The sequence below is a fragment of the Heptranchias perlo genome, chromosome 19, assembly GCF_035084215.1.
Source record: "Heptranchias perlo isolate sHepPer1 chromosome 19, sHepPer1.hap1, whole genome shotgun sequence".
Lineage (NCBI taxonomy): Eukaryota > Metazoa > Chordata > Chondrichthyes > Hexanchiformes > Hexanchidae > Heptranchias > Heptranchias perlo.
Genome location: NC_090343.1, coordinates 27,230,795 through 27,247,102, shown reverse-complemented (window position 1 = coordinate 27,247,102; position 16,308 = coordinate 27,230,795). Strand labels below are relative to the sequence as shown.

Genomic DNA, 16,308 nt, shown 5'->3' with positions numbered 1-16,308 from the left:
AAAAATGTTTACATTTAATTATCAAATGTGATATTGGGGTGGTGGTGGGAATTTTTTAAAAAATGAATCCGTGGAGGAAATGATTAATCCTGGCTCTTGAATTGTACAGACGCATAAAAAAAACGTAACGATATGTAAGGCTGTGCTTATAATAGTATTACGTATTTTTTTTTAAGTAAATAAGACTTTTCATTTATTACATTATGTGCTCACTGTTTGAAATATTAGTCCAGCCCCCAAGGATGCTGGTAATGTTTTAAAAACAGCGTTTGTGGAGATTGTTGATTGGGTTTTATTTTTGGAGTCGAGTGGGATCTGATAGCCTTGTTAGGTATGTTATAACATTCCGGTTCTGTGAGAGGGAGAGGGAGGGAAGGGGGTCACACAGCTGCCTCCCGTTCCCCCAATGACGTCTGGCTGTTCGGTTGGGAGAGACGCTCCACTCGGCTACCTGGTGTAGGGAGCCCTGATATTCCCCCCACCCCATTTAAGATTAATTAATTAATTCAGATTTTTATTTTTTTTTTAAAAAAACAACCCTTTCTGATTATTTTGTTCCTGGCGGCGGGCGGCATCCGTTTCATGCATGAGTGGAGGAAGATTTGATTTCGACGATGGAGGGGCGTACTGTGGAGGATGGGAAGGTGGCAAAGCGCACGGCCACGGCATCTGCACCGGACCCAAGGGCCAGGGCGAGTACTCGGGCTCCTGGAACTACGGCTTTGAGGTGGTCGGCGTTTACACCTGGCCAAGTGGTAACACTTACGAGGGTTACTGGTCTCAGGGCAAAAGGCACGGGCTGGGCTTGGAGACCAAGGGGCGGTGGGTTTACAAAGGCGAATGGACGCACGGCTTCAAAGGCCGGTACGGGGTCAGGCAGAGCCAGGCGAGCGGGGCCAGGTACGAGGGCACCTGGAATAACGGGCTCCAGGACGGCTACGGCACTGAGAAGTACGCGGATGAAGGTAAGATCCCACCCCGGCCTTAGTCACAAGCAAATCTCATTAAACAAATGTTAGTTTATATTAAAAGAGGAATCGAGTTTTAAATTATAATACGGCGACATTCAAATTTTTATAATAATTTCTCCAGATCATAAATATGCTGCATGACATTGGGAGCATATTTAATCGTCAGTTTTAAATCTAATTTTTAAACCATGCCTTTTTTTGGTTTGGGATCAGATGTTTTGAATTGTTTCCTGGCCTCTTGTCAACGTTATTTGTGATTTTTCCGGTTGTCATGGTAACTATGTCAACACGTATCACGAGTACAGAACTGAATGTAAACTAAAGACTTTTTACAATTAACATGTTCAATAGGTTAGTGTGAAGAAAGGATTTGTTACTTTACTCATCTCACGTGAACACATCATATTGTTAAGAAAAAAAATTACCAGAAATAAACTTTGAAAACATGTCATGATTTTATATATGAACATTTATACCTTGTTGAGGAAAAAGGAGTCAATCGTTTGGGGGAAAGAGTTCCTGTCACTGCTGTATGTTCTAGTGTATGTAATCATGGGCCAGAGAAGGCCATGTTCCATCAACGTTTGGAAGTTTTTCAAAAGCATACTATCCTTGTGGAGGAGCTAATCCGGGTTTCTTTGAGGTCAAGGTAGTTCCAGAAAAATATGCCTGGAGATGGAAGTTCAGGACCAAGTCGACTCTCTGTAGCAGACTTGGTAATCCAGTACCTGACCTAGGCAGGCCCACAGTTCTCCATCCTGATCACTGCTGATAATTAACCAGCCAGTCTGGCCCACAAGTGGAACCTAGAGGAGTAGGCCTTTCACTTGGAGCTGGAATTCTTCCCACCTGGCTCCTGATATCCATCCAAGCCAATGCACTAATGGTAGGGTGATGCTAACTTGACGGGGGGTGGGGTGGGGAACAGCTCTGGTAAGCTGCACAGTTATAACTGGTTAAACTCCAACAGAACCCCTGCACACACTAAGCTTTTCTTGAATTTGCCAACGTATGCCTAAGATTTCTGGACTTAGGCAAGTGAGATGTGTCCTTACAAAAGAGTATGTGCACAACACCTTGGGCAAATAGAAACTCTACCAGTGGATGTAGATTTCTCAGTAACTTCATTTGAAAATTCTTGAACATGGTGATGAGCAGTGTCAGACACCTGGCAGACCAAGAACAAGTATCCATTTTAGAGGTAAACCTTTTGTTTTCCATTTTTTTCCTAGCAACCTCATGTAGAAATACATAGAAATTACAACATGGATGTCGGCCATTCGGCCCAACCTGTCTGTGTTAGCGTTTAACTTCCATGTGAGCAAATAGTTCTAATCACTTACCTACCCTGTTCCTACATCCCTTCAACCCCTTTTTCTTCATCCATCTATCCAACCTAATCTTGAATGTTGGCATAATTTCTGCCTCAACCACTAACCCAAGAAGTGAATTCCACAGCTTCTCAACTCCCTATGTACAGAGGTTTCTCTTGCTTTTACATTTCTACATCTCTTACATTTAATCTTGTATCTATGGGCCCTCATTCTCGACCCCCCAACTTCTGGAAACAGTCTGTTCCTATCTACCCTGTCCCATCCTTTCATTATTTTAAATACTTTTATTATATCGCCCCATAATCTGTGTTGTTCTAATAAAAATAGACCCAATTTTTCAAGTCTTTTTTCGTATTTATACTTCCTCATAACCAGGCAGCATCCTAGTAAATCTGTGTTGTACCCTTTCTAAAGCCTCAATATCTTTCCTATAGTGTGGGGCCTAATACTGCACACAGTACTCTAACTGAAGTCTTATTAAGATATTACATAGGCTCATCATTACCTCTTGGCTTTTATATTCTCTATCTCATGATAAAACCTAGAAGTTCATTAGCTTTTTTTAAACAACCGTATCAACTTGAGGTGCTGCCTTTAATGTTCCGTGAACTTGTACCCCAAAATCCCTCTGCTTGTCCACAGCACCACATCTCCTTGCATTCAAAGTATAATTATTGTTATATTTTGGTTTTAAAAAAATCACCTCACACTTATTGACATTGAATTCCATCTGTCACTTTTTAGCCCATTCCCCTTGTTATATAAATATTGTTTGGTTTAATGCTACCAAGGGTTGTTAATCCTTCTTAATAATAACTCCCCCCATCTTATCAATATTCCTTTGCAGTTTCCTTTTTGTCTTCTAAAGATTTAATTATATCTGCTATTTTGATATCATCTGCAATTTCAACACCACTCTCTAGGCCTATATCCAAATCATTGATATACACGGTGAACTGGAGTGGCCCCAGAGCCGAACTGTAAGGGATATGTATACTCACTTCCAACCGCTCTGAGAAACTGCACATAACTACTACTCTATTTTCTCCCTTCTATACAATTTTTAATCCAGTTTGCTATCCTCCCGCTAATTCCATTCCCCTTAATCTTCTCTAGTATTCTCCCATGTGGTACCTTGTCAAAGGCTTTTCTAAAATTCATGTACACTACACACATCCACTGATGTTAAGCTAAGTGGCCTGCAATTACCTGGATTAGCTCTGTCTCCCTTTTTAAAAGCAGGTACTACATTGGACACTCTCCAATCCTGCAATCCCAGAGGGGTCTCCTCTCCCCACATCTGGGTTGCAGGTATTGGCCGACTCTGTTTCCTACTTGAAAGAAATACACAAATTCTCAAAATATATCTAAAAGTGTATTGAACGATATGATCTCAGGAGAGGAGAAAAATTTCAGTAGCTCCTGTAAAACATAACCAGTCTGAATCTTTAGATACTGATCAGTATAACTATTACCCTAATAGGAGTTCTACTACTGCTACAGTGGGCTGTCTTTCCGCCAAGTCTCCAGTGTGCTGTTTATACTATAACTGTAGGTGTTTCCTCTTGAATCTTGACCTCCTTTTAACCTGATCTCGTAGGCTTCGTACGTGTAAGCTGTAATGTATTTAAACATAGTCTATGAAATGCAAATTACATTTTTTCAGTTATCTGAATTTTATTCCAAGGCCAAATTTTCATACATAACTGGATATTGATAATGGGAGGATACTTCATCTCTAAATGTCGTCACTAGTTCGTGGGCTAATGTTACAGTTGATTCCTTTATTTATAACTTGATTTTTTTTTGTTAAAATTATCCTTGATATTTTGGAAGCTGAGCATGCAGCCTTCAGGTTAATGTACAGCCAGCAATAAATGAACAACTATCGTCAGTTGTTAGAATGATTCTAATCTGGACTATGAGGTTTTATCGGACTCAATTTGAAATAAATTCTCATGTAACTACTGTATCTCAATTTCATTTTTTTTGATCAAATTATTACAAGTCAGCATTCTCAAAACTAACACTTCAAATAAAAATGTATCAGACGAGTTAGGTAGGGCTGTTCAGTGGCCAAACTGTTGTCCGCAATGCAATTTTACACTTTATAGCTAGCATCGGGGAAATAACAATTACTGAGCTTTATAAAATCTATTCAACATTTGTTAATCTCAATCATAATTAAGATATTGATCCTTGGATCTTGGTTAAAACGATTGATGGAAAGGTTTCTATTTCCTCCTTTGAAATTTTCACAGAGCTATAGAATCATTACACATGAATGTACATTAATCTTTGCCTGAACTTCTGTAAATATTTTTAATTGAAGCTATTTCTAAAATGTATCTCCCATTGAGATACATTTCAATGGTTATTGGTTATAAGCACATAATAAACATTAGTCCCCGTATGTATCAGCTTTTTATTGTGACAGTTAATGCAATTCAATGAGTCCAAATTAATAAAATGTTCTAACTTATATAACAATTTACCATCTTGTGTACCGTGTGCACTAAACAGTGATGCTGCTGGAGGTGTTGGCTTGTTTCCATAGTAACAAAGCAAACCACACTGCATCGCTCAATTCTTAACTGCAATATTACACTGCAGAATATGCAATGAATATCTTTGAAGGAAATTATTCATATATATTTTTAACAAAACTGAAAACATTGCAATAGGTAAATCCATAAGTTATTTCAGATGCAGCACAATATGTTGAAATCAGTGTGACGTCCTGGTTACGGATAAAGACGAGTTCGGATTACCTAAACCAACCTAGCTCCCATACAACAAGATTACACTTTCACACAAGATAACACCTTCATTTTCATTTCACCAAAGTTAAAAAATACCTTCTGAAAATTCAACACTTCAAATGAAAACCGTGATGGATAATGTATCAGATGAATTTGCCTTTCAGTGGCCAAACCACTCTTTCCAGATGTTGTTTAGTTTTACACTTCATAGTTAGTATTGGGGAAGTAACAAATACTATTTTATTATCTATTAAATAGTTGTTAATGTCATCCCTAATGTATAGTTTCGTTCAGTTTCAGAACCTAACACTGTTTTGAATTACTCTGCACCAGAGCTGCTGGTTACACAAAATCAAGACAGTCAGCAAATAAACATACTTAAATTTAAAAAATACCAATGCAATAATCAATTCACAGGTATGCAGTTTCCATCTTTTGGAACTCCAGAGACCATCTTAACATTTAGTTTTGATTGGTTTTAGCACACTCAGGAATGTTGTACCATTCAGGTGTCAGCCTTGGCTCAGTGGTAGAACTCTTGCCTCTGAGTTGGAAGATTATGGGTTCAAGTCCCATTCCAGAGACTTGAGTACATAATCTAGGTTGACATTTAAGTGTATTACTAAGGGAGTGCTGCACTGTTGGAAATGCAGTCTTTCAGATGAGGCTTTAAACCATGGCCCTATCTGCCCTCTCAAGTGGAAATAAAAGATCACATGTTACATATATGATACCTTCATGAATAAGAGCAAGGGAGTGCTCCTATTGTTCTGGCCATTATTTATCCCTCAACCAACATCACTAAAAACAGAATATCTGGTCATTATCTTATTGCTGTTTGTGGGACCTTGCTGTTTGCAAATTGGCTGCTATGTTTCTACATTGCAACAGTGACTACACATCAAAAAGTACTTCTTTGGTTGTAATGTCCTGAGGTCATTAAAGGTGCTGTATAAATGCAAGTTCTTTCTTACTTTCTGTCATTTATTATATCTTGGCATGTTGCATTTTATATTATCTCTAACACTTTCAATTTCTGGTATAAATTAACAGATTGAATCACTGAAAATAGTTATGTTATTATGCATAACTTGTAGGATGAAATTCTGCATTTCATAAGATTTAGTACTGATTTAAATTATGATCAAAATAAATCTGCTGCAGTATACAGTCTTTAAACACTTTGAGGAGTTTGCAGTTTTGTATCATGCATAAAAGGATAACTCAGGGCATTGGAACTGTAATGTGCTGTGCTAAACAGGGGTGGGATGTGGGTTCACCACTGTGATTTCCAAAAAAGAAAGTGGGGTAGAAATTAGTCTTGGATGATAGTGCGAAATGGATGGTATCGCATGGGCTGCCTGTTACACTTCCTGCCCAATATTCAATTCCATTGACTTCAATACAACTGATTACTGGGCAGGGAGTACATCAGGTGGTCGATGCAATACCGCCCATTTCGCACTACCATCCAAGACTAATTTCTACCCCACTTTCTTTTTTGGAAATCACAGTGGTGAACCCATCCATTTCTACCCCAGTGAGTTTGCAATCTTATTGTGAAAACCAGGCCTTTCTCCACAAGGAGGAGTGACTGTTCTTGTACAACTCCGAGTGGTTGACTATAACATGGCATCAATGGAGAGCTCCAGCCCAATCTTTTAGACCAACGGTGTGTGTAACATGGGTAGGCTCCAAAGGTTTGCTCTGTGCTTTATGACACCACCACCTCTCATTCAATTAAAATCTTAGACTGTTGTAGTGTAAATATCACCAACATCCAGTTGTTTGGCATTTTGTCCTTCTGAGTTTTTGTCACACAATCTTCCATAAATAAAGCATTCATTCTCATGACAAAGGGGTACATCAGCCAATGATCGGAATCTATCAGCGGCTGTCTTTGTGCCCGTGCTTAAGTTGACTGTTTTAGAATCATTGTGTTTTGAAATTTTACAACTTTTATTGGTATAACTGTTCCTGCATTATGCATAGATAAAAAGCTTTTTAGTTAGGAACTCATCATTTAAAACCACACATACTTCCAATCTAAAAGTCACAATGATCTTTTTTTACAGCATTTAGGCCAAATATCTGACTTGTCTAACTCTGTAACAAGTCCTTGTCTTTATCACACTGACAATTGGGCACATTGTAAAGTTTGTGTCAGGCACTGTTGGGAATAGCCACAACTAACTCTTCTTAATAAGCAATTGAATCATAGGCCCCAATTTTAACTCCTCCTGCTCCCCCACCCCCTGCCTGGGGACTTACCCATTCCTTTCCCACCACAAGCTGGCGGGGTCCTCTTTAAATATGCAGATTAGGTTCCGACAATGTCACTGGGGCTCAATCTGCCATTCTAATTGGAGACCTGAGTGGGGAAGCAGTAACGGCTTCCCCGCCCGGCTAAACCTGCTGGCAGCTGGATCGTGGGCCAGAAGAGGCCCAGACAGGTAAGTTTTTTTTAACATTTTTTTAGGTTTCCTTGAGGGCCAGAGGGAGCAAAAGTGCTCCTCCGGGCCCCACAAGGAAATCTTGGGCCTCCTTTACCATGGGTTTCCACCCCTTCGCCAATCGCTCCCTATCACTATTTACCTGACCCCCACTTGCGGCAGCCTCCTGCCGCCCGGATTTTCACTCCTGCCCACCTGCCAGGCAGTGATTTCTGCCGGGTTCAGGTGGGAGTCGGTGCCTGGATATGGAAATAAGGCCTGGGAGTTAAAATCTCTCTGGGCATCACCATGCGAGCCTGTTGCTCACCCAGGTTACTCGCACAGAAGGATCCCGTATCCCCAGTATTTGCAGTTTTCCCTTTTATATTAAAGATTTAAAAATTTTAAAACATAGCTGACATGCCATTCAATCCAGCACACCTGAGATTGCTGTGTGTAATGTTAATAATGCAGGGTTTAATCCTTGGTATAAAATGTCTTTGCTATTTTAAGGAAGTTGTTGACTATTTATTTTACTTTAAGCGGATTAAGGCCTTTATTAAAATAGCAGAAATAGAAATTTTATATCAACCCTTAACGGGTACGTTACTGATGTGTAGCACAATTTCAACCCAACTGAGGGTTTTTACAAATATTATAAACAAATATAAACACAAGACATTTTTTTGATTCTGGCAAATGAGAATTTAAAGAGAATTTTATTGTGATGTGCTATGAATTTAAAGTATTTATCCTAGATGAGTCTCAGGTAATAATTTTTTGGGACGACCTTTGTTTTCTAAGTATTTCATATTTACGATGTTTCTCTGTGAATATCTGTATGCTTAGCTTTAGAAGGGCGACTAATTTTGGGAGAGTCAAAGTTGGGGTTATAAAAGCTAAGTGGATTTGCTTATCACAGGCACCAGGACAGATTAGAGGATTTCTCGTTTTCTCAGTTTTTGCCCTGTATTTTTTTGCAACAATCAAATTACTTATTTATGGATCATATATTCAGATACAATTCAAATCATTGTACCTATTCTGTGTTTTATTTATTTTAAAATAATAATGCTGTATTGGCATTTATTCAGTTCTTTAAGTGTGGTATAAAACTTAATGCCATTAACATTAACATAATGTATCTCGATTTTTCAATTCTTTCTCTACCTTATCCATCCACTTCATTCTCTAGCAACTTCACATGGTTTGTAACATTTTAACCACGTTGACATCAGCCTTTTCTTCTGAAGGAAATTGTTGTACCATTTAAATTACGATGAGGACTAAGTTCTGAAGGATGTCTTCATTCTAAATTGCCCCTTCTTGTTATTGGGTTAAAGAAAGAACTTGCATTTATATAGCACCTTTCACCCTCTCAGGGTGTCCCAGAGAAATTCACAGCCAGTGAATTGCTTTTGAAGTGCAGTCACTGTTGTATCAGCAAGGCAGCAGTCAAATTGCGCACAGCAAGGTCCCACAATCAGCAATGAGGTACATGATCAGATAATCTGTTTTGTTGGTGCTGGTTGGCGATATCATCCGCAGACATGGGTTATCTATTTTACATGATTTTAAATAGTCTGGTGACAATTATTGTGGCTGATGAGTAAAGGTTTTTGTTTGTATTTCTAGGTACATACCAGGGCCAGTTTACAGGAGGGATGCGCCATGGATATGGAGTGCGCCAGAGTGTGCCCTACGGGATGGCCACCATGATCCGCTCGCCTCTGCGGACTTCCCTCACCTCCCTGCGCAGCGAGCACAGCAACGGCGCGGTGCTGCAACACGAGCCGCCCGCCGACTCCCTGGCCCTCGCCACACCCGCCGCGGCCACGGCCGCCGCCGCCGCCACCATCGGGCCGAGCCGCGGCGGCTTCGCGCTCAGCCTCCAGAGCGCCGGCGACGCCGATCAAAAACCCAAGAAGAAGGGTCTGTTCCGGCGGGGCTCGCTGCTGGGCAAGCTGAGGAAGAGCGAGTCCAAGACCTCCCTGTCCAGCCAGAAGAGCAAGCTGAGCTTCCTCAAGAGCGACGCCGGCCTCAGCTCCGCCGCCAGCGACGCCAACTCCACCGTCAGCCTGGGCGAGGGGGGCGACGACTTCCCGCCCGTCGAGTCCGACATCGACGCCACCACCACCGAGACATACATGGGCGAGTGGAAGAGCGACAAGCGCTCGGGCTACGGGGTCAGCGAGCGGTCGAGCGGCCTCAAGTACGAGGGCGAGTGGCACGACAACCTGAGGCACGGCTACGGGTGCACCACTTTCCCGGACGGCAGGAAGGAGGAGGGCAAGTACAAGAACAACGTGCTGGTCAAGGGCAAGAAGAAGCACCTGATACCCCTGAGGACCAACAAGCTGCGGGAGAAGGTGGAGAGGAGCATGGAAGGGGCGCAGAGGGCAGCGGCTATAGCCAGGCAGAAGTCAGAGATCGCACTGTCCAGGTAAGCAGCACCAAGTCCGAAGGTCCCATTGCCAAGGTCCCAACATTGGGAATGGTGAAATGGATTGCCAACCATTGGCATAAAGGGCACTTGTGTCCAATTCTGGGTACCGCACTTTAGGAAGGATGTGAAGGCTTTGGAGAGAGTGCAGAATTGATTTACTAGACCGGTTCCAGGGATGAGGGACTTCAGTTACGAAGATAGACTGGAGAAGCTGGGGTTGTTCTCCTTAGAGCAGAGAAGGTTCAAAATCATGAAGGGTTTAGATAAAGTAAATGAAGAGAAACTGTTCCCGTTGGCGGAAGGGTCGAGAACCAAAGGACACAGATTTAAGGTGACTTGCAAAAGAACTAAAGGTGACATGAGGAAAATCTTTTTTACGCAGCGAGTAGTTATGATCTGGAATGCGCTGCCTGAAAGGGTGGTGGAATCATATTCAATCGTGGCTTTCAAAAAGGAATTGGATGAATATTTGAAGGGAAAAAATTTGCAGGGCTATGGGGAAAGAGTGGGGAATGGGACTAACTGGATTGCTCTTACAAAGAGCCGGCATGGGCTCAATGGGCCAAATGGCCCCCTCTGTGCTGTAATCATTCTATGATTCTATAAGTACAGACAAGCAAGAATGGTACAGAATGCCTCTAGAATAAGTGACACTTTTCAGGTCAGCTGTGGTGATGCCAAGGTTTGGGGATGGTAAACAGTCAGAAGTTCACCACTGAGGGTATTTTTCACCACTATCATTTGGATTGGAGGGGAGATAAAGATTTCAGCTTGCTAAGACATACATGTTGAGCCTTCATTTTCAACTTGTTATGTGATCACTTGTTGGACATGTTGTGGAGTTGGAAAATGTATTTCCAGTTCCATTTCATCCTCCAACCAATCAGATAATTTAAAAAGATTTTTCCTAGCACATTTCTCTCATGTTTCAGCGAGAGCAATTTTTCAGGAACAGTTTTAGCTAGCACGTCTGCATCAGTTACTATGATAGTTGAATGCAGCACAATGCAGAAATGTTCATGCAGAATAGAACTGTACAATGACTGGATTGTTGGACTATAACCTGGTGTTGTAAGATTCCTTACATTTGTCCACCCCAGTCCATCTCCGGCATCTCCACATCATGTACAATGACTGGCAGAGGTCAAGTGTCATATAACAATGAATGCTTCAGTCATCATTGGAATATTCTTCGATTTAAAAAAAAAATTAATTATGGAAAAATAACTTTTAAAATTCTGAACAGCATTATCCTAATGTTGTCTATAAGGCAATAACTACTTGGTCTTCAATTTTTCACCATGTTGATGGCCAAAATTTAATTTTTTATTGCCAGAATTGTGTTGCTCCACACTTTATATATGAACTGTTTCATTAAGTGATGTTATGAGTGGAACATACAAAGTAAGAAATGTAGCAGAGTTTAAAGCAATTGTAAAATGTCATCCGCAGAACAGTGCATTTAAGGCAGGGAAGTAACATAACTTTGACAAAATTGGCAGAGGGAAAGATTGTGCAGATCTATTGAAAAAATTCTTATTTTAAATCTTTGAATATTCTAATTTTAATGTCAATTAAGTTGTTACAAATTAAAGTTTCCATTTGCACTTTAGAATGGAGACATTTTTAATGAAAAGTGATAAATTATGCCTTTGTTGGGGTATATTTCTGTACCTCTTATTGGCTTTGGGGAGTTTTGGCTAACTCTCTCATCTATCAAACTCATTGAGAGAGATTTTAACTGGGAGAATGTTTCAGGAGGGCAGAGGGCGGGTGAGCATCAAACCTCCCGTCATCATCAATTTGAGGGCCGGGCTACTTTTAACTCCCTGGCTCATTTACATTCTGCCGGCCAGGGTATCGTGGGTAGGAAGTGGGGGAGCTCTGGGCAGCAGCGGCCTAGGCATTCCTCTGGAAGTGGGGCCAGGAGGAGCTGGAAAACTTGCTCAACAACAACAACAACAACTCACATTTATATAGCACCTTTAACATAGTAATACGCCCCAAGGCGCTTACATGGGAGCATTAGCAAACAAAATTTGACATAAGAGATATTAGGGAAGATGACCTAAAGCTTGGTCAAAGAGGTAGGTTTTAAGGAGCGTCTAAAAGGAGGAGAGAGAGGTAGAGAGAGATGGAGAGGTTGAGGGAGGGAATTTCAGAGCTTAGAGCCTCGGCAGCTGATGGCATGGCTGCCAATGGTGGAGCGATTAAAATCAGGGAAGCGCATGGGGCAAGAATTGGAGGACCACAGAGATAGAGAGTGGCGAGGCCATGGAGAGATTTGAAAACAAAGGTGAGAATTTTAAAATCGAGGTGATACCAGACCAAGAGCCATTGTAGGCTGGCGAGCACAGAGGTGATGGGCGAATTGGTGCGAGTTAATATACGGGCAGCAGAGGTTTGGTTGAGCTCAAGTTTATGAAGGGTGGGAGGCCGGCCAGGAGAGCATTGGAATAGTCAACTCTAGAGGTAACAAAAGCATGGACGAGGGTTTCAGCAGCAAATGAACTGGGGCGGGGTGGGGTGGGGAGACGGATGATGTTACGGAGGTGGAAGTAGGCAGTCTTGATGATGGAGCAGATATGTGGTCGGAAGCTCATCTTGGGGTCAAGTAGGACGCTAAGGTTGCGAACAGTCTAGTTCAGCCTCAGACAGAGAGATGGAGTCGATGGCTAGGGAATGGAGTTTGTGGCGGGGACCGAAGACAATGGATTCAGTCTTCCCAATATTTAGTTGGAGGAAATTTTTGCTCATCCAGTCCTGGATGGCAGTGATGGTGAGGTGGAGGTGATGGTGAGGTAGAGCTGGGTGTCATCAGCGTACATGTGGAACCTGATGTTGTATTTTAGGATGATGTTGCTGAGGGGCAGCATGTAGATGAGAAATAGGAGAGTTCGAAGGATAGATCCTTGGCGGACTCCAGAGGTAATGGTGCGGGAGCGGGTAGAGAAGCCATTGCAGGTGATTCTCTGGCTGTGACTGGATAGATAAGAATGGAACCACGCGAGTGCAGTCCCACCCAGCTGGGTTTTGGAGGAGGATGGTGTGGTCAACTGTGTCAAAGGCTGCAGACAGGTCGAGAAGGAAGAGGAGGGATAGTCATGTAGGATGTCATTTGTGACTTTGATAAGGTGCTGTGGCAGGAGTGGAAACCTGATTGGAGAGATTCAAACATGGAGTTGCGGGAAAGATGGGCACTGATTTGGGAGGCCACAACACGTTCAAGGACTTTGGAGAGGAAAGGTAGTTTGGAGATGGGGTGGTAATTTGCAAGGACAGAAGGGTCAAGGGTGCGTTTTTTGAGGAGGGGGTTAATGATGGCAGATTTGAAGGGGAGGGGGACAGTACCTGAGGAGAGGGAACCGTTAACAATATCAGCTAACATGGGGGCCAGGAAGGGAAGTTGGGTGGTCAGTTATTTGGTGGGAATAGGGTCGAGGGAGCAGGAGGTGGGTGTCATGGTCAAGATGAGCTCGGAGAGGGCATGAGGGGATATAGGAGAGAAACTAGAGAAAGATGCGAGTTCAGGGCAAGGACAGGGAGGAACCTTAGGGGAAACTTGGCTTGGTGGGCCTGGGGAAGGGAGGGATATAGCAGAGGCAGCTGAATGGATGGTCTTAATCTTAGTGACAAAGTTGTCCATGAGCTCCTCACACGTTGGTAGAGGAGGCAGGGGAGAGGGGTTCAAGAACTTGGTTTGTAGTGGAGAAGAGAAGCTGGAGGTTATCTTTGCATTCCAGGATGATCCTGGAATAGTGAGCAGTTTTGGCAGAGGAGAGCAGGACTCGACAATGCTTTATGTGGTTCAGCCAGATCTGGCGATGAATGGCGAAACCAGTTGTCTGCCATAAACATTCAAGTCTGCATCCCCTGGACTTGAGTGGAGATGAGGGCAGCACAGGGGGCACAAGCAGGGTGAGAGAGAGAGTAATGGTTTTAATGGAGACAAGGGTGTGATTGAGCAGATCGGTAGCTGCAGAAATGTCATGGTGAATAGACAGTTGGGAATTTGGAAGTGCAGTTGTAAGTGACCTGGGGGAAAGTTTTTTTCCAGGGGCGAACACAGAAGGAAGTTGGGTTGGGAGAGGGAAGGGGGGTGTGGGTGCAGAGGGATACAAGGAAGTGATCAGAGATAGCCTTATCCATGATCGACATGATGGGAGTGGACCTCTTTTTCCTGAAAACCAGGTTTCTTTGAGTGGGTCCGAGGCGGCTGGCACCCGGTTCAGTCTGCAGTTAAAATTCCATTGGGATCCTAATGACATAATAGGACCCGAATTTGCACGTATTAATGAGTAAGGCAGGTGTCTCAGCCACCTAAAAAGGGCCTAGTTAAGGTGGCACCAGGTGGGAATGAAGCAGGAACAGGACGGTAAGTTTTCGGAGGTGGGATGGGTTAAAATTGCCCCAGTGTTTCTCTTATTTGATTTCCTCTATCTTCTCTCTCCTTGCTACATTCTGCATCTCTGTCAGTCACCTGTTCAGCTGCTAGTACTACTTTGAATCTCATCCAGTTAATCCCTTACTATTCTGTATTGCCATTAACTCGATGCTCCTTCCCTGGGTACCATTTTCTACATCTTTTTCGTTGCAATGTCTTGTCTATCTGCCTTCTTTCTCCATAGTGTTATTGATATCCCTGTCATCCACCTGTCTCTTTGCTGGTGTAGCAACTTATTTTGGTGTATCTCTCCAGCACTGGATTGGATCTCCATCACTCAGTTGTCTCCTCAAGTGGCACTTTGCATCACTGTCATCCGCCTGTCCATCTCTATTGCTGTCTCTCTTGCCCACCCATTTGCTCTCCTTACCCTGTACTGCTGAATATGTATTTCTCATCTTTTTGTTTCTCTCCTGTGTATTCTGTGCCTCTTCTATTCCCTTGTCAACCTCTATTGAAATTCCTTTGCGTCTTCATCTATTTGTTTTTTTTTGACATAATCTCTCTGTGTCATCTGCCTTGTCCCTTACTAAGCTACTTCTTTCTGTATCCCTTTTAATCCATCCTTCCCTTTTTAAATAACACTTTTCCTTCTAAGGTATCTGTTCCTCTCTTCCATACTACTCGATCTCTCAGGCGCTGCTCTCTCTCTTAGGTATTGCTATCTGTTACTTCTTCTTTGTTCCACCCTCGTGTCTGCCATTTATCAGTCCCTTTCCTTCAGCTATGTTCACGATTCCACTATTCCTATCTCATTGATTTATATATCTCTTGCTTACTTGACATTTTCCTCTTCTCCCCGGTTTATTTGACCCCTTAGCAATATTACATCACATTATTTGTGATATAAAGTTGCCAAAACTAAACTTGACTCCGGGTAATACATTGGAATCAACGTGTACCAACGCGATGTGCAACAGAGAGTTTGGATAAGGTTTTACATTTCCTTAAATAATGACTTTCTGATTTTACCACTGTTGTCCAGCAGAGGCACAAAATGGAGGCTAAACTTTTGCTAAAAGAGAAGGAAGGAAAATCATAGGAGATGTTACCTGGGCTGCTCTCATGCACTTCCTAACGACAAATTACAGAGTGCTATTGGCAGAATAGGTTACTTGCCCGACTCCCAACCAAGGAATTGTGTGTAATGGAGATAAACTTCAAAAATGGTGGGATGGGAGTTAATATAAAATAAATTAAAAGTAAAAATAAACTGACTGACATTTTTACAAGACTGTTTGACCTGACACTTGGGGCTCGAATTTAGCAGGCCTGCGGGTTCCCAGCGTGTGGTCCTCCGGGAGCGTGGTCAACACGCTCGGCGAAATTAGTGGGTTGCCCGCGCGATCGTAGCAGGCAACCCACTAATAGGAATCAATTACCTGCTCCTCCGGGGTCCACGGCGCTGGCCTGCGCATCGGTCGGGCTGCGCATGCGCAGTACGATCTGTCAGCTGGAGGCTCTCTACTTAAAAGGGCAGTCCTCCACTGACAGATGCTGCAACCAATGGAACAAATTGCAGCATGGAGCAGCCCAGGGGGAAGGCAGCTCCCAGTTTAATGATGCCTCACCCCAGGTATCATCAGATGGGGTGAGGAGGAGGGGGAGGACACAGATCTTCCACCCGGCGGGCGGGAGGAAGCGGCCTGCCTCTGCCACCAAGAAGGCCTGGCTCGAGGTGGCAGAGGGGGTCACCTGCGCCACCAACATATGGCCCACCTGCTTACAGTGCAGGAGGCGCTGCAATGACCGCAGTAGGTCAGCCGCAGTGAGAACACGAAGTCTTTCCCCTACACTCCGTCTGCCACAACACTGCCCCCACCCCACATCTCCTTCGGCACCGCCAACACTATTCTGTAATATCACCCTTCATACCCACTCAAACCCCATCCTCATCTTACCTCCACCTACTCACCTCG

General features: G+C 43.0%; 1 protein-coding gene across 2 annotated transcripts in view; it reads left to right on the top strand.

Annotated features, from left to right (window-relative positions):
- Positions 1 to 339: 339 nt before the first annotated feature.
- Positions 340 to 16,308, top strand: part of jph2 (junctophilin 2) — a 97,723-nt gene continuing 81,754 nt past the window's right edge. The window contains exons 1-2 of one of the 2 annotated variants that reach the window (XM_068000543.1): positions 340 to 965; positions 9,135 to 9,942. In XM_068000543.1, the coding sequence (XP_067856644.1) occupies positions 587 to 965; positions 9,135 to 9,942 (1,187 nt within the window). In that variant the 5' untranslated portion in view covers positions 340 to 586. The remainder of the gene's footprint in view (positions 966 to 9,134; positions 9,943 to 16,308) is intronic. The other variant, XM_068000541.1, reaches the window with a different exon arrangement.